Below are 23,561 nucleotides of genomic sequence, written 5' to 3'. Positions count from 1 at the left end.
CCAAATGTTTCCTGTTGAAAATAAGGGAACAGACTCTCCCCATAATCCCTTTTATTAGAGCATTTAGATTAGAAAATTTGTCATTGTGAGTTCTTTCTCTGTCTCTTTGAAATGTATGTAAATGCTTTTAAAACCTAATTAAGACTTTTGCCAGCACTAGGACCCAGGAAGGTCTTTCTCGAGAACCTGAGAACCATCTCTTTGAAATGTAATTATCGAGGAAGATAGCACCCCATCTCCCAGTCTCTATGGGAATGTGGGAGCCTCACTTCTTCAAGGCTCCTTGCTCCAAACTCCAAAACTACCCCTGCCATAAAGATGTGAGAAATTTGTGTTTCTTTTGCATAAAGCTCATTAACTCACACAGATGGGCACTCCAATTACCAGGTGAACTAAGGATGAGCATGTGTGACAGATGCTGCTGTCAGGTCCTCCTACTTGAGGACTAGTGACTGTGTATCTTGAGGACATGCATGTAATGGGTCATAGCTGCCTGGCTGTAGAGAAAGGTGAGATTTCTTTGTCTTGGCCATCACTTGGTGGCTTGCCTGTGACGCACATTGCCTTCTCGGTTAATGCTTTTTCAATAATAAAATTGTTTTCCTTTTCTTCTACCTTTGTTCAAGTTTTTCTGGGTTGGGAGAAGATTATATTTAGTTTTTAAGTATATTTTCTCAACACCATCATGTGCTAAGCAGATAATGTAACGATTATTTAGAGATTATGTCCATACCAGGGGCTGCTCTAAGGATATTGGCCTTTGTGAATCCACCAAGCAGGCAATTCTCTCAGGGGGTTTACAAACTGTTGAGGGCAGGGCCTAAACTTTCTCAAATTAATAAGTCTCTGTTACTCTCAGAATAAGCCATGTCTCTGAATTTTGTGTGTTGTTTTTCTGCCTAGAAAACCTTTCCCCAAGGATGCCAGGCAAATCTCTGCCTAACTTTCCAATTCAACTAAAATCCTACCTCCTCCAGGTGGCCTTCACAGGTGACCCCTTGCCCCATAGTGTTATTTTCCTTAAAGTCATTTACTCTTCTCCTGATAATTCATCATAGGTGTTATTGACTCAAACAGAGTAACAAGTATGAGGACCACTCCCAGTAACACGTTACAACCAGTAACAGTCCCAATGCTTCCTATGTGCTGGGCACCATGCCTGGTGCTCTGTAAATGTTTCCTTGTTTAAACCTCACATCCTTTTTGTGAGATAGGCCAGATGGTTCTTTTACAGATGAGGGACCTGAGGTTCAGAGAAGTCAAATAAATTCTCCAAGTCCTATAATTAGTAAGTGAAATTGAAGGAAGTAAATTATATTAAAAATTTAAAAGTTAATACCTTAGAGACAGGCACCTCCACACCCTAAGGATTCCTGGTATAAGGGGGAACGTTTATCGATCCTGACTGACTCTATTCATAGAAGACTCGCCCTAAACTGTTCGGGGAAAATTGAGAACAAGAGAGTGCTCCAGAGGGATAAGTTTGGGAGGGTCGGGGTGGAGGGGGTCCAGATGGGGACGCGTGTGTGTAACCTGATAATCGCTTCGCGCCATAGCAATTCACGCCATAAAATGTAACTGTTTAAATGTTTTAAATTAGCCAATCATGTAAGACCGCGCCAACCTTTTCCCGCTTTATGCTTCCGAATCCTATAAAAGAGCTTGCCCCTTAAGGTTCGGGGTCGACCCCTCTGTCTCCTGCGAGAGATACGTGTCGACCCGGAGCTCCGCTTAATAAAACCTCGTGCATTTGCATCAAGCTCGGTCTCCTGTGTCTGTGGGTCCGCGCCTTCCCGAGACTGGAGTTGGATTTCCTTTTTGGAATCCTACAAAATTCCCTCAGCTAATAAGAGGCAGAGCAGGTTGGGGAACCATTGACCTCCAAAGCCCAGGCTTGTGCCCACCACTCTTGGTGACCCCTAGCCCAAGTCTGACTTCTTTAAGAGTCACCACCTTGTACATCTTTCTTCTCCACTACAGCATCAGGCCCTGGAAGACATGGCCTATATCTGACCTATTTCTATACTTCCCGACTTGGAAGGGAGATGTTTAAGGGGGTGCTTGCTGAGAATCTTTCAGGATTGAGGCAGCTATGGGTGAAAAGAGACTTTGCTCCTGGAGAAAGGATGGACCAAATGGCTCTGGGTTACCTTCTGGGCAGGATGGGATTCCATGGCCTCTTCTCGCACATCTAATAGTAGCAGAGGTAGTATTATCTCTAGATCGTCTAGAACCACCAAGTGGGGGCTTCTGCTCATTTAGTGTCTCCAGTCCCTACGGTCTCCACTACCTGACTGGTGGACAAGTGAATGAGAAGGAAATCAAGTGCTTTTCATGGAAGATAGAATAATCAGCCTTTCCAACCCAGAAGGGGCTTTTACATCTGACTCTGCAGAAATACATGTTTCCCAAGGGCCATCACTCTGATTACCATCTTGTTCCTTCTTCCTCTTTATGGATTGTAATCATGACAACAGCCACTATCTCCAGATCCTATCCCTTAAAGTCAATGTTTTATGCAATTTGAAAGCTCTACAATGGAGCTCTGTAATTGACCATGGCATTAGCCTCCCCAGACCCAGCTGCCAGAGACAGCAGCTGAAAATCTGTAAACTAAATCTTGGAAAGGCTGATCTCCCAGATGGTGGATCAGAACTGCCTACAAACAAGCACACCAAAACCTCTTGGCAATGCATGTGACCAGTGAACACCAGGGCTTTTGGTTATAAAAGGACACTAACAATGATCATAAGTGCTCTGCCAAGGGTAGCATTTTCAGTTTACAAATTCATCTTTGTGTCTGCAGGTCTAGCAGAGATCCTGTTTGATAAATGAAGTTCAACAGAGAGGAAATGAAACAGTCCTCCTGTCTGTTTTCTGGAGAGTGGTGTGGGATGCACGAAGAGCATAGAGACTGGCTGGGGTTTGAAGGCAAGAACCAAGGCAAGCCTGTGAATCCTCAGATAAGATATTCAACTCCTCTGTGACTGATTTTCCCAAGAGTAAGTGGTGGTAAGGGGAAGCTGTTACAGGGGCATTATCAGAGGCAGTGTAGACAAGTATATCTGCACACTGGGAGCCATCCTTGGTGCTGATGTTGGTGGCATGTTAGAGGATAACAGAATACTAACTAGTGGGGATCCTGGAGTTGGACTAGCAAGGATTCACCTTGATTATATCATCTACTAGTTTCGTAATACTGGCACTTAATCTTGCTAAACCTTAGTTTCCTCACCTGTAAAGAGAGACAATAGCTTTACCTCCTAGGGTTATGCTGAAGATTGCAGGAGATTGTAAAGCAGGTAACCTGATCCTTGGCCCTTAGAACACTGGGCATACTGCCCACTGCAACCGCCAGGGGCTCATTCCGTAGGGCAGACCCCTAGATCTGAGATCTTCTCAAGGTCACCATGGACGCCCAAGAGGAAAAGCAAGAACTCTGTCTTTCATACTCAGTACTAATTTTTGTTCTTTTTCTGGATGGAAGCTTTCTTTGGCTTTCCCTGAATATGTAAAGGAACAGACCCTCCCTTGAAGTGAATTATAAAGGAACAAAGACAGAGCCATTATCCCATAACACCAGCACCTCAGGGGGGGTTGGGCTGATAAAGAAAACTATTCCTACTTAGAGGAGGGAACTCTTTATCTGTTTAATTGATTTGCTTTTGTTTCTCTGAATAAAGGCGATTCCTGGCACAGGCTACCCCCAGCAGCCAGCAAGTTGACAGCAAAGGTTACTTAAAGATCAGCTGAAATTGCCTGCTGCAGAATCCTCTAGGCGAGGAGCTTAGCCTCCACTGATGACCCCTGAAAGGGAGGATAATACACAGTAAATAGCGCAAACGGTGCTACACTTTGCTGGTATCTCTTAACCTAACACTGCCCCGGGCAGAATCTCTTGTTCCATCTATACTGAGACCTGATATCTTGTAGTTCCTGAAGCATGAGTCTTGGGTATGTCAAAACCCTACAAATCTTCCAAAAGTCTATAGATAACAAACTCTAGCTATCTTAACCTGCAGCCAGAGCCTGGGAGATCTGGACGTTTTCCATCCTGATATCCCACAGGTCTGGTATTTTTGTTTGCTTGCTTGCTTTTTAACAGTAATAATAATAGCTCCAACCCCCTTTTCAGGGCTGAGCATGGGGTGAGGCAAGTGAGACGCTCACCTTGGGTATAAAACGTAAGGGGCTCTGGAAACCTCAGGGTCCGAGATAAAGAAGGTTCCAATGCCATATTTTAAAAAGTCAAATTAATGTTAACTGATCCAAGATGAACAAAATATGGAAATGTAAATAAACACAGGGATCCGAAGGGCTGGGATTAGGGGGCAAGGGAGGCGAGTCCTTCAAGTGCAGGGTTGGGTCCTGTCTTTATTTAAGATTTTGATATTTTGTTTCTCATGGATCTATTGCATTAATTTCAAACTTTTAAAAAACATTGCATTAGGGTCTTATTTACCTTGGTTACTGAGGTTTGTGGCATCCCTTTACATTTTCTGACTATTCCTCACCTCAATCCTGGCCCTGCCACTGGCTGTGCCCCCAGAGGCTGAAAGAGCCGCAAGAGCTAAGGGTGACTCAGGGTTTACAACGCACCAGGAGCTGGTGGGGGCATCTGAGGAGCATTGCCAGGGCCACAAGTCTGTAAGGTCTCTGCTCTTACCCTCCCTAGTTTATGGGGAGGAAACTATTCCAGGATCAGGGCTGAGATGGGATTCCAATCCTGAACGTCTGCCTCCTGGTTTCTCTCTCCTACTAACAATTTTATGCTGCATCTCCATCAGATGAGCCACACTGTGTCCCACCCAGGACACAGGAAGACACACGGTGACACTTTATGATTTTTTTGTGAAGAAGCTTGGCCATGAGCTAACCTCAATTGCCAATCTTCCTCTTTTTGCTGAGGAAGATTGGCCCTGAGCTAGCATCTGTGCCCATCTTCCTCTATTTTATGTATAGGATGCCTCCACAGCATGGCTTGATGAGCGGTGCGTAGGTCCGTGCCCTGGATCCGAAACTGCACAGCCCAGGCCGCCGAAGCAGAGCGTGCGAACTTAACCACTATGCCATCAGTCCAGCCCCCCAACAGTGACATTTTGGAATGTTAGGGGGCAGTGTGCACAGCTTGCAGCAGCATGGAAGCCACAAGGTGATTGGGAAGAGCCCCTAGGGAGCATCAATGTTGGGGTAAGGAGAATGCGGGTGGGAGGTCAGCCCCCACCTCCCTGCCCCCATGCCAGCACTGATGCAGTCTCTTATTAGAGCTAAATACTGTCACCACCAAGAGCCCCAACAGCCACAGCTCCCTTGTTTTGGCAGCCAGAGCTTCCCTGCCTGTTCGATCCATGGCTGAGGTCACAGCTCCTTCCTCCCATGCTGGTCTCTCTGTCTTTGTGAAACCACAGAGCTTTCCTGCCCATTTTAGGCCTCATCATTAATATGAGAGTTAATAAGACTCACTTGCATTTGCATACCACTTTCCTAATAATATTTTTAAATCGAGTGCCAAGTTCTTTTTATGCATTATATCACTCAACTATAACAAATCTCTAAAGTTATTTTTATTCTTATAATTAGTGAGTGGTGTAACTGAGGCCCAGAGAAGTCAAAGATTTTGCCAAAGGCCACACAGCTCCAAAGACTCAACTCAGGGCTGGTACTCACATTCAGAGCAGTCTGACCCCAAAGCTCATGTCTTAACCAGTAAGTACTACACTTTCCTATCCTATAGCTCATTTCATACTTTCAACCACTCAGGTATGTGTAGATGGGCAACCTGAGACTTAACAAGTTGAAGTGACCCTTCCCAAGGTCACTGAGGTAGTCAGTGCCATGGTTAGACCTTGAACATGTTTTTTTTAATTTTAAAACCATTATTCCTTTGAAGCCGGATCCGTGGCATAGTGGTTAAAGTTTGGCACGCTCCACTTCAGCGGGCTGGGTTTGTGGGTTCATAACCCCGGGCGCAGACCTACACCACTTGTCAGCCATGCTGTGGTGGTGACCCACATACAAAATAGAGGAAGACTGGCATGGATATTAGCTCAGGGAGAATCTTCCTCAAGCCAAAAAAAAAGGAAGACTGGCAACAGATGTTAGCTCAGGCCAGTCTTCCTCCGTAAAAAGAAACAAAACAAGACAAAAAAAACATTATTCCTTTACACTAGACATCACTCTTCCTCAAACTTAGATTAGCTAGTGAGATGAGCACAATGGACGCACACAGATGTTTATCAAGGCTCACCAACCTGTGGTCCAGCTATTCCAGGGGGCCCTGGGAGGCCTCTGGGCCCAGCATCTCCCTGGAGCAGGAACAAAGGAAAAAAACCAAGAATGAGTGTCTGAAGCCCATCCCCAGAGTCATCAGCAAGCCATCGCCATGACACATTATTCACTGATTTCCCACTGGGATTTCCCCATTCCCACACCTACTCCCAGCATGTCTGAGCAAAAGATGTGGGCAAGTGGTGGTATAGGTGTGGTTGTGCATAACCCACAACTAATGTGGTTAATTGCTATGGTAGCCAGTGAGGTCATCAGCCTCAAGATGACCCCAATGACCCCTCTCCCATATTCACACCCTTCAGTAGGCTCCTTCCATTTGTTCCAGAAGGAAAGTGTCAGGATTTCCAAGATGATCTATTTCTTGGTGGTGATAAAGACTGTTTCCCCTTTATCCTTACCTTTTTCCCTTCTGTGCCTTCTCTCCCTGGCTTTCCCGGGAGACCTTTGTCCCCTTTAAAACCTGGCAGACCAGGGAGGCCTGGGGGGCCCGCAGGACAGTCATTGCACACATCCTGAGAGAGAGAGTAAATAATACAGTCACCTGTAAAGCAAAAGGTGGCCATAGTTCTTCCCTCTCGAGACAGGAGGCTGCCGGCGAATGATGGAAAAGCAAACAAGTGGATTGAGTCTTCACCCACGTACAAACTTTGTGTCACATTTTGCATTTTTCTCTCCCTTAACCTTAAATTAGATTTTGGTGCTGATATATGTAGATTATTACCTCATTTCTCCCTACTTCTGGCCAGGCAGACTGCTGGAACAATAGCCCGAGACAATGATGTCAAAAGTGCATGTACCAATATCTGTGAGCATCTAAAATCATCCACAGTACAGACTCAGTGCAAAGATTTAGTATTGCTAAAAATAACCTGCTCTGTCCCTAAGGCTAAACACAAAACAAGGCTGGAAGCTGCGTTCTCTGTCTCAAGGGTTTGCCTAAGTGGTTTCTGAACAAAGAAGCAGCACAAAGGATGCAAGGGGCCCATACCCTCAGGGCTTCCCTGCCGTCACACACGCCCAATCTGACCATACCCGGTGTTATTCTTTGTCCAAAGTAGGCATTTAGTAAATGTTCCTAGAATTGAGTTTTGCTCTCCTTCTTTGAGGCAGGTGAGTACTGTCTTTGGAGCGAATTTCAAGTTCTCCCAGCCCAGGACACACTTTTTCTAATTTGTCTATGTCATCCCTAGATCTTACAGCTTGGAGCTCAGTATGTACCAAATAAAACTCACTGGAGTGACCACCCTCTGGCCTATCTCACATCCCAGAGTCTTAGTTTGTGTCTTCAAGCCTCAATCTTCTTCCTCCTTCTCTCCTTGTGATCAGGATTAAATGAGATAATATAAAGGCACCTAGAATAGCATCAGATAATTCCCAGTGCATTTAGCTATTACCATTAAGTCACGTATTCACTCAGTGACTCCCTCAATGGAAAAATTACTTGCAGGGCATCCACTGCTAGGCTCTCTGCCTTTCCGCTTTGAGACCACAATGAGTATGTGTCTTGAAGAGCTCACGGTTAAATGGCATCAATTGACACAAAATACATGCGTTAACTATGGCCTTTCGAACGCTCCACTAGAGGGATCTGCACAGGCACAGGGAAGCTGTGCTTGTTCACAGTCAAGAAGGTGATGTTTCAGGTGACTTAGCCTTCATCCTAGTCTCTAATTCAGGACGGAAGAGTTTTTCTGTCACAAAGGCAACTCTGAATGGTCCACTTTCCTTTTACTTGTTTCACTCCCATACAATCTTTGAAGATACTTTAGAAGTTTCCTTCTCCAAGAAGTCTTCCTGATTGTTTCGGATTGGGGATAAGTTCCTGCTCCCTTGGACTCCAGGAATTTCCACTATTGAAGCCCCTGTCTCATTGTTGAAGTGGTCTGTTTATAACTCCATCCTCTCCCCACCAAGCAAAAAGAAAATGTGAACTCGCAGAAGACAGGTAGAGTTGCTTTATCAGATAGCCTTCCACAGAATATGAGTTCAATAAATGAATGAGCCAGCCGACTTGGCTGACCGACTGCCCACCTAACCTTTCAGTGTCGTGTGCTATCTTCCTTTAGTGGATGGTTTGAGAAGCTGGTTGATTTTTGGTTTTTTTTTTTGGATGGTGGAGAGTGCTAAATGTTGGGGTATATGAAGCCAAGGTGAATGAGATAACCATAGGATGCTATTTTGGCCTGTTGGTTTTTGTTGGGAAGCGTAGCAGAGCTGGAAGGAACTCACCCATTCCTAGACCTTCTTTTGCAGTTCTTTAAAATGAGATGCACCCATGAAACACTATAACAATGGCTATATGGATGTATGGGAATGGTGTTAGCCTGGTGGCAGCAGAAATTCTGGCCACTGAGATTTTGCTGGACTTGGAGGGTGCAGTGGCTATTAGAAACCATTCTTTCCAGAGGGATCCACAGCATAAAGTGATTATATCTTAGTGATACAAAATCTCACTGCTTTCCTATTTCTTTCCAATTTCTGGCAGTGCTAACTCTCCACCTGGGTCTGTCTTAGTCGCAGATTCTGTGCAGGATTGTTCCCCGAAGACCAGAGCTGTCAGCAGCCCCAGCAGCCCCCAGAATTACCAGTGAGGGGGCTGCACTTACTACACTGACCCAGTCCTGGAATCCGTGAACCAAGGGCAAGAACAGCCCTCAGCTTGAAGTCTTACCAATGCTCACCTGGGGCCCCCAGTCCTTCCTAACCCTGGGCTCCTGGAAATTCCTTGAGACCAGATAGGGTTCTGCTTCCAACCAGATGGGCTTGCCCAGACCACGCTGCAGACTCTGCCCACCTGGGACCATAGCTTCACCTCTCTGAGCCCCATCCTCCTTATGTATGAAATGGAGACCTCAAAGTCTGGTGGGAAATAAATGAGATAATGAATGGAAGATGCCAGATGCCATGCCTGGCATACTGAGAACACAATAGATTTTAGCTGTTACATGAGCAATTCCGTTGTTAGTTATTATTTTCCTCCCTAAATATGTTGCCTTGCCCCATTCACAGATCAGATGCCCTTGATCATCAGTACTGGCCCCCAGCTCCTCCGCTTAACTGAGTTATCTCAAGCAAGTCACTTAATCTCTTTGAGTCTATTTCCTTATCTGTTAACAAAGATCATTCACCTACCTTAGGAGATTGTTGCAAAATTTAAATGAACTAATGCATGCAAAGCTCCCAGCATGTTGCAAGGTTCCTTGTGCGTAATCTATAAATATTGATCCCCTCTGGTCTCTATCCCTTTCCTTTTGTCTGAGATGTTTTCAGCACCCGGCTACCTGTGTCGTCGTATTCAGCGTGGTACAGAATACCAAGTAAGTGCTCAATAAAATGCCAACAAAAGGGAGGAATGCTGTAGTCTTCGCTACGTAGGAAAAAGCAATTGCTGTTTCCCAGGAGTAGAAATAACCTCCAGGTCATCTCGCCCAACCTCTCGTTGGACACCTGAATCTTCACTGCCAGGGGCTTGTGTAACCTACATTTCAAACCTCTGGTGACAGGCAGGGGACTCACTACGTGGCCGTACTTGATCAGGTGGCTGTCGGGAAGTTCTGGCTCACATAGAGATAGTTGGACAGCAGAGGGGTAAGCACAGGGTTTGGAGTTGGCCACACTGGGCTTGAGTCTTGGCTCTGCCACTATCCAGCTCTGTTCCCTTGAACAAGTGACTTGCTCATCTGTGCTCCACCTCCTCCTCTGTAGAATGCAGACAGTAATAGTACCCTCCCACAGGGTTGTTTGTAAGGATGGCATGAAATAACATTTATCCAAGGGAATCATCTAATGGAGACGTTCTGAGGATGACCTCCCTGGGCACAGATCCAACTATAGAAGTTCATTTAACAGAGACTCTTAGAAGATGAATTTTCTACCCAGGCAGTTTTCCAACTGTCAGAGTGAGTTATATGATGCTATAAAATTCTTCGGGGTAGAGGTAAATATTCTGTAATAAAAGATGCCTTTTCAGCAAGGGAGGGATCTGCCACCAGCCACCTGGACCAGACCAGTAGGCATTAACCTACAGCATAAAGATGCCTGCAGCTGACTAAAACAGGGAGCTATGATGGTCAACTCTGCAGACCTGGGCAAACCCACCTGCCTGGGCTGGTGTCTACAGGGTTTCCAGGCAAAACACAGCTCTGTGGGATGAGGGAGTCTCAGATGCCACCCTGAATGTAGGTGCTCACATTCCCTCTGAGGTTCCTAGCTGCTCTGATGAACAAAGCTGCATCCTTTAGTAGAGAAAGAATATTTATCTGACTAAATGTCTGTCTCAATGCTGTAGCCATGAAGCATAATACTTAACCCCCATAGTATTCACTCTTGTTATCACTGGCATAAAGATTGGAACATCTTGAGGTTGAAACCCTTGGTGGGAGTGGGGGGGGGGACAGGGCTGATGCAAACCCAGCTCCCTCCAGAGCGACAGAATTATGAAAAAATGATCTAGGCTCATAAAAGTCTATAATAAACAAAGGGATTAAATCAATAGATAACGATTTCTTGTCATGTCCTTGACCGTGGAAAACTACCTCTCATCAATAAAAATCAGGAAAGATTGTTCTATTTCCTTTCATTTTTTAATAAAATGTATAATTTTCCATCAAAGCATCTCAGTGCGTAGAGAGATGAAGAGTCCCAGGCTTTTGAGAAGGTTTCCTTTTTCGTTTCTTCCCCTCTGCTCTCATGCATGAACTAGATATTTTTTGACGTCACCCAAGGGTTTCTTAGAACACAGGAAGTGAAGAAGGGGCTGATCACACAAGTGTCAAGCTTCACTCAAAATTAAGATAAAGGATGGAAGTAGAGGCAGCAAAAGGGTCCTCCACACTCATTGCAGCAAGAGTGTTCTTTCTGAAACGTAAATCTTACCCCGCTGCTGTCTTGCTCACAGCCTCTCCCAGCTCTCCACCATTTAAGACCTGAGGCCCTTGGCCAGGCACCTGGGCATCCAGCATTCATTTCTCTATGTCAGCAGAACTAGGCTCAACTTCTCAGGGCCTTTGTCACTCACAGAGAAAGTGCACGTGGTTCTGAAAACCAGCTAAGCTTGCACTCAAATCCGGGCTCCTTCTGGCTAGAGGGCCCGGCAGCTGCTTACACCTCCTGTACCCGTGCTTTGGCCCTCGCACCAGCAGGACCCACATCCAACCCGGTTGACTCTGCCTATGGCCCTCGTTTCAGAACACGAGGCGTCCTGTGTGGGGTTAAAGGTCAGTCTCTGGAATCATTGAGGAGTGGCTTCTATTCCCAGAAAGTCACTGGCCCTCACAGTGTCTCAGGTTCCTGACATGCAAAACAAGAACATAAACAGTACCAAGCTCAGAGAGTAACTGTGAAAATTAAATAAGAGATGCACGTCGGTCATTTAGCACACAGCACTGCCCAGGAGAGATTTCTGTGGTGATGGGAAAGGCTCTATATCTGCACTGTCCAATAAGACAGGCTCTAGCCACATGTGGCTATTATGTACTTGGAATGTGGCTAGTGTGACCAAGGACCTGACATTTTAATTACATTTAATTTTACTTAACTTAAATTTAAATTAACACGTGGCCAGTGGCTGCCGTATTGGACAGTGGCTTTACCACATTGCCGGATACATAGTGAGTTCTCAACAAGTGTTGCTATTATCATTAATACTATAAAATAGTTGTTCTGGAAAAAAAAAAAAACACTTATTATTGACATCTCCAAACCCTCATCACCATTTTTAAAGCACATGCACATTTATTTTATGCTTTTACCTTAACCAAGAGATTTATGTCCTCTGGAGACAGCAGTGGAGAGAGGCCCTGCCAAAGTAAAAATAAATAAATACGGACATATACACTTGCATGCATACAGTCTAGTCCATGCTCCTTGGGACAGTGAGAGGTTTTCAAATTTTAAGCTGTAACTCATAATGCATCTGTGCCATGCACAAGATGCACACAGCCCAGTCTACATCCCACGCCTGAGCGCCACAGAAAGATGATCCTTCTGAGGCAGCGAGTGCAAGGGCTGCCAGTCCGAGCCAAGCCTGACTGACATCGGCCTTTCTGGTCTCCAGTCTCCTTCTGCTGGCCCCGTCTCTTCTCCTGGTTGTCCTTCCTCCCTACCTCCATCACAACCCAATAGGTCACATGGGTACCGTGCAAGGCAAAGGGACAGACTGTCCTGGATTCTCCAAATGGGTAACAGCTGTTGCTATCAGTCATTCCAACTCAGCATGAATTTAAAGCAATTTCTTCAGCTCTCCCAGGTGAAATAGCATTTTAAACCTCATCCATCATTATGGGTTAGAAGTCTCTTAACTTGGGGAAGGAGATTTCAGAAATCAAGTGTAATTACAAAGCCTCTGAAGGTATGTAGGAGTCTGCGGGTGACTGAATTCACATTCAAACCCACCGTGAGGTGGAGTGTGGCATCTTATGATTGTGGCCAGCGTGGAGCCCAAGATGGGCTAGAGGTTGGGTTCCCATTAGGGTGCAAGGAACACAAGGTTGGGAAGGAAAATGGAAATTAAAAGGCTGACACTAAAGGGAAGAAGGGAATCTGGGGAAAGAATCAGAGATTGGCTTGCTTCTTGGCAAACTTGAAGTTTTGCAACAGAAAAGAACGACCAGAGAATCCGCTCTCCAGACGGATGGTGGTAGAATATTAGAAGCTCTGGTCACAAGTGAACTTGTCGTGGCTGATTTCTTCTGATTAAATTTGAGGTTATATTTATGAGTTCTGAATCAAATCTAGCAATTTGGGGAGGCTGAAACCAAGAAAATTTTCCTGGCTTCTTTCCTTCTCTGACCCCACAGGCTTTCTGCCACATCCTGTGGCTAACAAAAACCACATGACGGTGACATCATATAAGTATGCATAGGAGAACCTTGGCAGTAGCTGGGGTCATGTTTGTGTGTCTTCTGTGCTGATATGCTCAAGTATCTGATCAACCGTCTGGGCTATTGAAGGCGGAGGGCACCCCAGAGAGACTGGGTTGGACTGATTCAGACTTGGAGGCGCTGAAGGAAGGATGAGCCCTGTGTGAGAGCTCACTTAGGTTGCAGCTGCTAAAGGCAAAGCCAAGACCCTCCCTAGTCATCTGAGTGAGACCTCTGGAGGAAGACCAGCCTTTGCAACATTAATTTCTTAAAACCTTAATTTAAAAGGGGAAAAGGGGTTTTATTTTGAAGACATATTTTTCCCTGGGAAGTTAATACAGTAGAGGATTCATATTGTTCAAGTCAGGACACCTTTTGCTGCTGGCATTGTATACTTGGGATATTTTTACATGTCATTTGAGCCCTTTGTATAATTAAAGTGAGCTATATTAGCCAACATGGCTGGGCATTAGTTATAGAGGGAGAGAACAAGGAGTGAATTTTCAGTTTAGGTACAGTGTGGCCTCGCGGATAATTTAATTAATGTCTTGTTCTGACCCATTTCTGCAAACCTCACAAGATAGGTCCCAAGAAGATGCATGGGAACAGGGTATGTGTGTGGGTGGTGGCCTCCTGAAGGTGGACACAGGAGGCATAACAGACTGTCATGCTCTCCTGTAAGGAGTTGGTCACCCATGATGGATCATTGTCAGGCATGATGGGATAAGAGGACAAACCATAGGAAGTGTTGACAGTGCAGAAGACACAGTCTGTGACCTGTCTAGATCCTCCTTACCTCACGGTGTATCCATCCTCTGGCTGCTGGGAATACTGGCTGGAAATGCCAGGGAGCTTACATAGCCAATGACTGATCAATATGAAGTTAAAAAAGAATGGCCCCTTAACACCAGAAGGAACAGATCCATGGTGCCATTCACACTTCAGAGCTCTTTGTGGGATCAGGCCAAGGCCAGATTCCAGTTGAACCCACATCTTTGACGGGCTTTTCCCCTCCATGTCCTGCTTCTCTCAATCCTTGCAGGTTGCATCTGAGAGCACTCCCTCAACCAATCACTTGCACAAGAATCTCTACCAGAGGCTCTGCTTCTAGAGAAGTCAACCCTAGACAGGGGGATTCCTGGAAGGAATTCTATGGGTGCAGCATTGGAGAAACACTTCAGGTCCCACTCTCCACCCACTGAGGGATGATGACTGTGCAGTAAAGGACTAACTCAGCAGACCTAGGTTGTCCAAACCCTGCACGTTCCAAAGAAAGGTATGGCGCTTACCAGCTCCTGAGGGATAACCTGTAAGTCTTCGGAATGTCTCACCCATAAGAGTGTCTTTGTTAACTTACGGTCGTGGGCCTCACAGATAGTTTATGCTAACAATGTGATTTATGGTGGGGGCCTTGGGCTGTGTAATATCAATTCGACCTCTGGAGGGGTTGGACACTGAGTAACTAAGATCAGCCATGTAGGTATGCCATGCCTACACAACCAACTCCCAGTAAAAACCCTGGACACCAAGGCTTGGGTGAGCTTCCCTTGTTAGCAATGCTTTGTGCTTCTCCAGAGCACTCATTGTTATCTCACCTATCATTTGATTACACATAATTGCTGGAAGAATTAAGTGCTGTCTGCACACATTCACTGAGAGAGAAAAACCGGAAGATCTGAGCCTCATCTCTCAGGCCCTGAGAGGCCCTCAGGCCCTTGTCTCTCGGCCTCTGCTCTATGCATCTTTTTCCTGTGCTCCTTTTAATCTGTATCCTTTCACTGTAATACACCATAGCCATGAGTATAACAGCTTTCCTAAGTTTTGTGAGCCCTTCTAGTGAATCACTGAACCTGAGGATGGTCTTGGGAACCCCTGAAGAAATGACTTAACTGATTAGCAAGAACATAGAGACTCTGAAAGCTACTGGCTGTACTCGGGACCATTTGGAAAGAGTGGTTCAGTGAATTTAAGAGTAGTCAAAAATATACCGATTTCCTTTTTCTCTCTCTGTTCTGCTAGTGACCAGCTGTGAGATACTCATGATTGTCCACATTGTCAGCTGGACTCTGCTGACTTAATTCTTCTTGCAGAGCAGTGTCAAGGTCTAGATTTGGCAAAGGTCATTTGAACCCCCATTTAGCCTCAGGCCTGAACCTTAATCTTTCACCCACTTCACCAGGGGGCAATGGGGTAATGAAGTGGGTTCTATGCGGTGTATTTGGCTCCTGTAACGCTGATTCCGTAGAGGAGGATGAGTGAATGAACAAGTTCTCCCTAACTTCCAACAAGACTTTTCACTCATCCCATTGGAAGGTCTTCAGTGAAACATTTCAGGACCCTTCTAGACACACCAGGATCTGCCTCCAGGTCTCTGCTGTGCCCAGCAGCTTGGATTAGGGAGGGATAATTGTTTGAGCCCACAGGGCCTCTGTGCCTTGGGTCCTTGTCTGAAACTTGTAGAAGGCCAGGCTTGCAAGGAGACAAGTGGCCTTTCAGATTCATCTTGAGGTAAAGATTCTGCCCAGGTGAGCATACTGGTTTCTGGAACCAGACTTATGGTCTCAGTCTCGAGGCCTGAGATTCTCCAGTCTTGACTGCTACTGTCTCTTTCATCTTAGGTAACATCTTTCAGTGGACTAATTTCTCCTGTGTCTGCACAGCTGCCTCCTCACCTACCCGGACCTGCTCATCTTCACTTCTCCTTCCCTGCAGGGCCCACCCATGGCCTGGTTATACTTGGCTAAACCTTCTGGGCTTCTCTGGCATTGATTGGTAACTTAGTCAGGTGGGTTCCCAGAAAATGAATGGGAACATATCAGGGAAGCCTACAGGACCTTGGGCTAGAATATGGCCACATTGCCAAGGACCAAACACTCAGGACCATCTATTTCTGCTCAACGTTTCACAGCTTCCACTGTTCTCACTGTGAGAGAGGAAAGAAAATTTCTGCTACTATAAAAAGGGGGCAACTGGGAGGTCTTGACATTACTGAACAAAAGGGCAGGAAATGAGCCAGTTAGGAATTTGCAGTGTATGATGCTGGTGTCCATTTGTTCACCCAAGATCCACTTTTGATCCTTCTCTGTCCTGCTCCATGCCCAGGAGGCTGCACCCCTGGGAATGTACCACCACTCACTTGCCTGCTGGCCTGTGGTTGACCTGGACCAATGAGAAGCACCTTAGGAAACTGGAGGAGGGAGACATGCTCCCTCCCTGCCTTGGGCCAAGCTTTCTGGCAGTGGCTTTGAACCCACAACTATAGCTCCCACCTAGTAGTCCCTTCTCCTCCATTCTCACTCCCACTTGGCTCTGAAAATAGGTATTATGGTAGTATTGACTTCCCCCTATGGTTTATCTCTGGGCATCACAGCATCTCTGATGAGTTCCCTCTGCCCACAGCTTTATAAAAAGTCCCTTTTTAAAAGTCTCTTGAACCATCTGATGCATTTTATTCTCACTGGAGCCCTGACTGATAGTCAATATTCATCCAGAACAGTTAGATGACATACTGGTTTACCAGGAGGCCCTCTTTCTCCTGGATTTCCTGGTAGACCCTAAGAGAAGAAGGAAACAAAACATTAACTGTGTTAAGCACATAATCCTCATCCACTCTGCCCACCCGCTGCCCCAACCTCTGTACCTGCCAAGCGTGACTCGGTGGAAAAAATGTCACCCAACAGTGAAGATTGGCGCCAATAAAAATTCATCTATGAGATCTCAGTTGAATACCCAAGGCTTCTCAGGAAATAGTCAACTGTGACGTATGTTTAAAACAGTAAGCTACCTCTCCATAACTTTTTTTTTGTGTGTGTGAGGAAGATCAGCCCTGTGCTATCATCTGCCAATCCTCCTCTTTTTTTGCTGAGGAAGACTGGCCCTGGGCTAACATCCGTGCCCATCTTCCTCCACTTTATATGGGACGCCACCACAACATGGCTTGCCAAGCAGTGCGTCGGTGCGCGCCTGGGATCCGAACCGACGAACCCCGGGCCGCCGCAGCAGAGCGCACGCATTTAGCTGCTTGCGCCACCCGGCCGGCCTCTCCATAACTCTTATCCAAAATGCAAAACCAAAAACAACTCATGCACACACACCTATCTTAAACTTCTGCCATCCTTTTCCAAACACAAGTGGAAGGACCAGCTTTCAAACAGAGGAGCATTCTTCTATTGGACTGGCTATAAGAATGTAATGTTAAAAGTGGAGCAGGTAAATTTGAACATTTGGAGACAAGAATTAGAGGGTAACTTTCTTCTCTGAAATAAAACTCAAGGAAGGGAAGAAGAAGATAATTTATTGTTCCTGCTCATAGTGAACTAAAATTTTCTATTTCCATAGAAATGGAAAGATGCATGTCTAATTAATAAATATTACCACGTAATGATGCTAGGCATCTTTGCTTCATAAGAACTCATCTTTGTCATTTATCCATTTTGTCAGTGAGTATGTATCCAGTAACTTCTATGTACCTGGCATGCTGTTAGGGATCAAGGACCTAGAGATGCATGAGACACATGGTCCCTACCTTCTTGGAGCTCAGATCTATCTGAGCAAAAGCCAGATCATCAAAACAACAGATGGGGCCGGCCCCGTGGCTTACTGGTTAAGTGCGCACGCTCCGCTACTAGCGGCCCGGGGTTCGGATCCCGAGCCCGCACCGACGCACCACTTCTCCGGCCATGCTGAGGCCACGTCCCACATACAGCAACTAGAAGGATGTGCAACTATGACATAAACTATCTACTGGGGCTTTGGGGGAATAAAAGGAAGAGGATTGGCAATAGATGTTAGCTCAGAGCCGGTCTTCCTCAGCAAAAAGAGGAGGGTTAGCATGGATGTTAGCTCAGGGCTGATCTTCCTCAAAAAAAAAAAAAAACCAAGAGATGATTATCATTGCCACAAAGTAGAAAGGGATGCATCCTCAATGAGCATCAGATAAGTCTGTGGAATTCCCTTGAAAGGAGAAAGCCATTATGGGGAGGGGTCAGGAATGAGTCCATGGAGAAGGTGGTACCCGATTTGAGCAGAACTGATGGGCTAGATATGTAAGAAAACTGACAAAAATAGTAGGCATTGTATAGGATACCCAGGAGCTTACAAGGTTCAAAAAGCATAACACAAAAGCATAAGAAATAAAACCAGACAATACAAAATTATAGGCCACAATTAATAGAAGGAGCAGGGATTAGTGGAGAAGAAAAGCTCTTCTGGGGGTTTCCCGGTCAAGGGAGGCCAGGAGATCCTGGAGGCTGGGCTTCCAGGGGAGTCTATAAGAACCTCAACTGAGCCTGTACCATTTCTCTTTACTTACATTCTGGCCTGCTGGGCCCTGGGGCCCGGGGAATCCAGGTAAGCCTCGAGATCCCTGAGGAAAAAGAAGAGAAAACATCCACCAACAGTTTAAGCAAAATAAGGCCCCCTTTCCTTGGCAATAGTGGGCTCTTCTTGTACAAATGGCCTGTTGCTATGAGGAATCTGACATAATGCATGTGCCAAAGAACACCCTGCTCAGAGCTTACTCATTTCACTATGCTTGAGGAGGTAGACGTATTAAATATGCACACAGAATGCTCTGGAAAACCTTCATGCGAGCCTTACTGCTCAGGCCCCATTCGCAGGTCCCTTTCTTGAGAGGAAGGGACAGGCCAGAGCACAAATCCAGACTCACCTCTTCCACATCCGGTGGATAACCAGCCCCCGGGGCTTGCTGACCAGCTAAATAAGGTAATTTGTGCCAGGCCGAGCACAGTGCCCAGCACTCAGATGACAGTTATTATTTTTCATAAGAAAATCACTCCCATTCTGTTGAAAATTTCTGGAAAATATCAACTTGGCACAAGTATCTCTCATTATGGATCTCACTTCCTGCAGAAATTTTCCTTAAATAGATCTGAAGATGGGAATCAGCTCTTTGTCCTGGCTGTTGCTGGAACTGTGCCACATGGCTGCTCAGGAGCTAACCCTGCCTCCTCCGGGGCCTTCACCAATCTCCCCTACACCCCAACCCTTCCACTGGGAGTCCCATCTACCTTATCTCTACTTTACAAGAACTTGCTCTGAAATCTCATGCCTGTCAATTAACTGCTCAGAGCCTCAGTTTCCTCATCTATAAAATATGGGTATAAAAATCCCTGTTCTCTTCGGCTCAGAAACCATATGAGTGAGCAGAATTTAACACATGTAACGTGACGTAAGGTACAGTATCATCATAGCTGCTAATACGCAGCTCTTCCTGCTTTGGGGTGAGTTTATAGAAATTCACGTTTCCTGGTAAATGCGTGCATGTGCTTATCATCAATGGCTGCTACTCCAAAGAACAAATGTTTACTGAGAACTCTCCTGTTGCTTTACATGTAGGTAGTCCATCAGATTTCCACAATGGCCCATGGGTCTTACCATGCCCACCTTATAGATTAGGAGAGATCCTTCATTTGATCATGGCTGTGTGCCTGGGGGTGGTGAAGCCAGGATTCAAAATTACTTCTTCTGGCAATTTGATTAAACTCATTAAACCATGGCTATCCTTCGGTGATGCAGAGATGCCAAAAAGCAAAGCTAGGCTCAGTCTGCCCAGCTATAACACGGGACACTGGACTAGATGACCCCCACTATCCCCTTCCTACTCTGTCATCCCATATGTCAATGCTAATATTTTGGAGACAATGCACTGTTTAATGTCAGGGATTTTTCTGAAACTATTTTAGCTTCTGGTCCCTCCAATTTAATATTGCTTTGATTAGAGCAGAATTTCTCCCATCAAAACCAAGCTGTTTATTTAAACCATACTGTACCGGAGGCCCTTTGTCTCCTGGTGGTCCAGAAGGGCCCTAAGAAACAAACAGACAAATAAGTAAGCAAAGTAGGAATGAATGTTCATTTACACCTGCTGTGGTGCTAATTCCAAGCCAGGACTTTAATTGTCCTTGAAGGAGCAGATAACTTCCTCTTATCTTTAAGACACACTGTCACACACTCTCACTACCCACCCAGGAATGTTGCACATGGAAATCTTCCTGGAACCTTCTCCATTTGCCCAGGACTGGTACCACCCCATCCCAGCACCTGCTTGGTCCCTGACACCTGAGCCCATCACTAGTTTGTAGCTCTGGTGTGGGGTGGGAACCAGCATCGCAGCATCCTTATGCTGTGCCCTCTCCCTGCTCAGTATAGGCTGGGGGGCACCCTCAGGGTCAGATGCCCCAGAAAGGCCTGCTTGGCTGGTGCTACAGTGGCACCCCTCTCTGCTCCTACAAGTGGGTGTACACATGTGCATACACACACAAACATGGGTCTGCCATCCTACAAGTGTGTCCAGCTTAGAATTAGGCTTCTAGGTATTGCACTTAAGATGTGTTCATTGATCAAGGCATTAGTGTCTCGTTTTAGGTCCTGCAGTGAATGGAACTCTCGCTTGCTCCTGAGACTTTGCCGTGCTGTGTTTCTTCATGGAAGACTCTGCCCTGCCTTTCGACCTGGACACATTCTTGTCACACTTTGGTTCTTAGCTGAGATGTCACCACCCTTGGAAAATCTTCCTTGGCTTCTTCCAGGTAGAGGTCGTCCCCTACCCTCTCCATGCACCCTGTCAAGGACATATTGCCTAGTATTGTCATTGCTTCTCAGCCCATCTGTCCTCGCTACTGAACGGATTGCATGCTGTGTGGTTGGGTGGGCATTAAGCTCCTTGTTTCGCACAGTCTCCCCGGTACTCAGCACAGTGCCCAATGTGTAGTCAGACACAGTAGGGCACAGCAAATGGTACTCTGCCAAAAGTAAAATTCTAAGGCATGAGAAATTTGGAATCATTTGTCATCATCCCTCGTTTCCATTCATGATCAAACAAAGGCCCAGAGGAGACTGGGACCTACCCAAGCCACACTGGGAGTCCCTCACCAGACGAGGTTAGTCCCACCTCCTGCTCTCAGTCCAATACACCTTGTATCTCCCTGTAGCAGAATCCACGAGAACTTTCCTAGATAGTCCCCTAAAGGAGAAAGATTGCACACAAATGCATAGGTTTCTGGCAGTATGATGGACCAGGTAACTTAAAAGCCTGTCCATTAAATATGTTCCAGAAATGCCTGATAAAATAGAATAAGCATCATTTTAGTGCATAGTTAAGCTCTAAAGAAAGTAGGGAAAATCTCCAGAGGTCTAAAGCCAAGCAGGTAAGTCAAACAGGTAAGAAAATGGACTCAGAATTCCACCTGGGGTCTATTTGACTGAGAACTCTCTCGTCTCTCCATTATTTCTCATTACTTCTGTCAGGCTGTAAATCAACAGTACACATGAACCAATCTACATACATCTGAATTTTGTTCCTTTCAAAGTAGTTCCCTATTGAGACTGTACACTTACTCCTCAAGGAAAGGGCTTACAGACAGTTTATTACTGGCACAGGGAATGCTGCCATGCCATTTTAGAGTCGTCCTTTGTTTCCGGATTAAATTCCATGATCCACCTCAAGGATTTAACTGGTTCATTACACTAAGCGTTGAATTCCTCTCTTATGTCATTTACTGTAAAATCCTCACACGAAGGATGGACTTTATTGTCAAAAAGGTCTTCATTTCAAACCTTAGCTTTACCAATTATTGGCTGTTTGACCTTGAGTAAGTTACTTAGGCCCTCTGAGCTTCAGTTTCCTCAGTTATAATGCAAATCTAGATGATCACCTTGCCTTGTATGAGCAGAAATAGAAGATGCTATAAGTGGAGAACTAGGCCAGTGCCTGGCCCATAAAAGGCATTCCTACAGCTATTTTGTTAGGATACTTTTAAAAAATACCAAAGTGTGTTGAGGAGGAGGTACTGCATAAGGACTTCCTAACGTCATTCCTAAAGCTGAAGCCTAAATGTGTTTTCAACAGTGACAACCCTCTTTTCCAAGATTGTGTCGTCTGATGTATTTGTTCAAGAGTCACTTTACCCTAACACACCTATTTTGGCTTTTGATACCATTTTCCACTAAAAGGAAACACAACTCCTTGGAGAAATGACTGATCCTAGAACTGGGCAAGGAATGCATACAAATCTAGAGCATCTTGTCATTCCAAAGAGCAAGGAAACCATCAAAGACTGCTAGCCTTGTGTCAAAAGTACTTAAGATCAACTTGAATGATATCCTATTGGCATAAGATAAGACAATTTGAGTATCAAGGGAAGAATAATTGCAATATATTAAAACACATCAAATGTGTTTAAATCCATGAGTTCAAAATTATTGATAAAAAACAAAAATACCTAATTGATCATCTTTCCAAGATGCTAAGGAATCAAGTCACTATCTTAAAATAATTAAATGGAAAGACAGGAGCATTTTCATCCTGCCTTTCATATGAATTGTACCACTGGGTATCCAAAAGAGGGAACGTTCTCCATACAGAAGTATTCTAGCTAATACATAAAAAAGAACTGATAGAACTAGCACAGCAGCATTTTGTAACCCTTGATGTGCTAATTAATCAAAGGGTGTGCAGATCACAAGAGACCACCAGACATCAAGTGCCGCCTGATGGAGGAGCACACCACTGTGAAGTCTTGCCAAAAACATCTGAATCTGATCAAGCCTCTGGCCCAAGTACAGATGTATAGTCAATACAAGGACAGAGCAACGTGTTAAACTATTAGCAAGTTCCGGACTGTGGTAAGCTCTCTGCGACCAAAAAATAAATCTTGTTTCATCAATAAATAGCTTGCAAAAGGAAAGAAAAGATAACAGAGGGAAAATCTATAGATTAATAAAAGAAATTCTTAAAAAAATCAACCAATTGCTCTCTGTTTATTTGGATCTTGATTCAAACAAAAGAAAACTGTAGAAGCATGACATTTACAGAAAAAATAGAAACCTGACCATTGACTGGATGATTGATGGTGTTATGGAATTATTTCGGGGAGTGTGATAACGAAATTGTGGTTATGTTTAGAAAGTCCTTATCTTTTAGAAATATATACTGAAACATTTGTGGATAAAATGATATATGTCTGGGATTTGCTTCGAAATAACGGAGGGTAGTAGAAGATGAGAAGGAAGCGGTAGCCATTGGCCAGGAATCTGGGTTGTTACAGGGACGTGTGGCTACAATGGGGTTCAATTTACTGTTCTGCCTTCTTTTGATATACCTGAAATTCTCCACAACAAATATATATATATATATAATGTATACATATATATCATATATTAATATTATAATATATATAAATATATATATTATATACATGTATATACACACATGTATTATATATATTTATTAGATATACACACCACACACATTTACATATACAGATACAAATACATATCTGCATGCATGTGCAAAACAGACACCGTAACATTTTTGTTATTTGCTAATAACTGCAGTCAGCGACAACTTAGAAAACTGAAAGCCCCAAGGGGCTTAGATGTGCTAAACACCTT

The 23,561-nt window shown here is 44.9% G+C and overlaps 1 protein-coding gene across 2 annotated transcripts in view; it reads right to left on the bottom strand.

Moving 5' to 3' along the window:
- The window catches only part of COL22A1 (collagen type XXII alpha 1 chain), a 263,198-nt gene that overhangs the window by 52,903 nt on the left and 186,734 nt on the right, over window positions 1-23,561 (bottom strand). For both annotated transcript variants that reach the window (XM_004431045.3, XM_087447112.1), the window contains exons 40-45: window positions 19,940-19,975; window positions 18,460-18,513; window positions 16,658-16,702; window positions 12,039-12,086; window positions 6,687-6,800; window positions 6,252-6,305 (exon numbers count right to left, since the gene is read on the bottom strand). In XM_004431045.3, the coding sequence (XP_004431102.2) occupies window positions 6,252-6,305; window positions 6,687-6,800; window positions 12,039-12,086; window positions 16,658-16,702; window positions 18,460-18,513; window positions 19,940-19,975 (351 nt within the window). The remainder of the gene's footprint in view (window positions 1-6,251; window positions 6,306-6,686; window positions 6,801-12,038; window positions 12,087-16,657; window positions 16,703-18,459; window positions 18,514-19,939; window positions 19,976-23,561) is intronic.

Source organism: Ceratotherium simum, chromosome 23 (genome assembly GCF_057802395.1).
Source record: "Ceratotherium simum simum isolate JZ-2026a chromosome 23, ASM5780239v1, whole genome shotgun sequence".
Taxonomy (NCBI): domain Eukaryota; kingdom Metazoa; phylum Chordata; class Mammalia; order Perissodactyla; family Rhinocerotidae; genus Ceratotherium; species Ceratotherium simum.
Note: the sequence above shows the minus strand (reverse complement) of the source record. Positions and strands in the feature narration are given on the sequence as shown.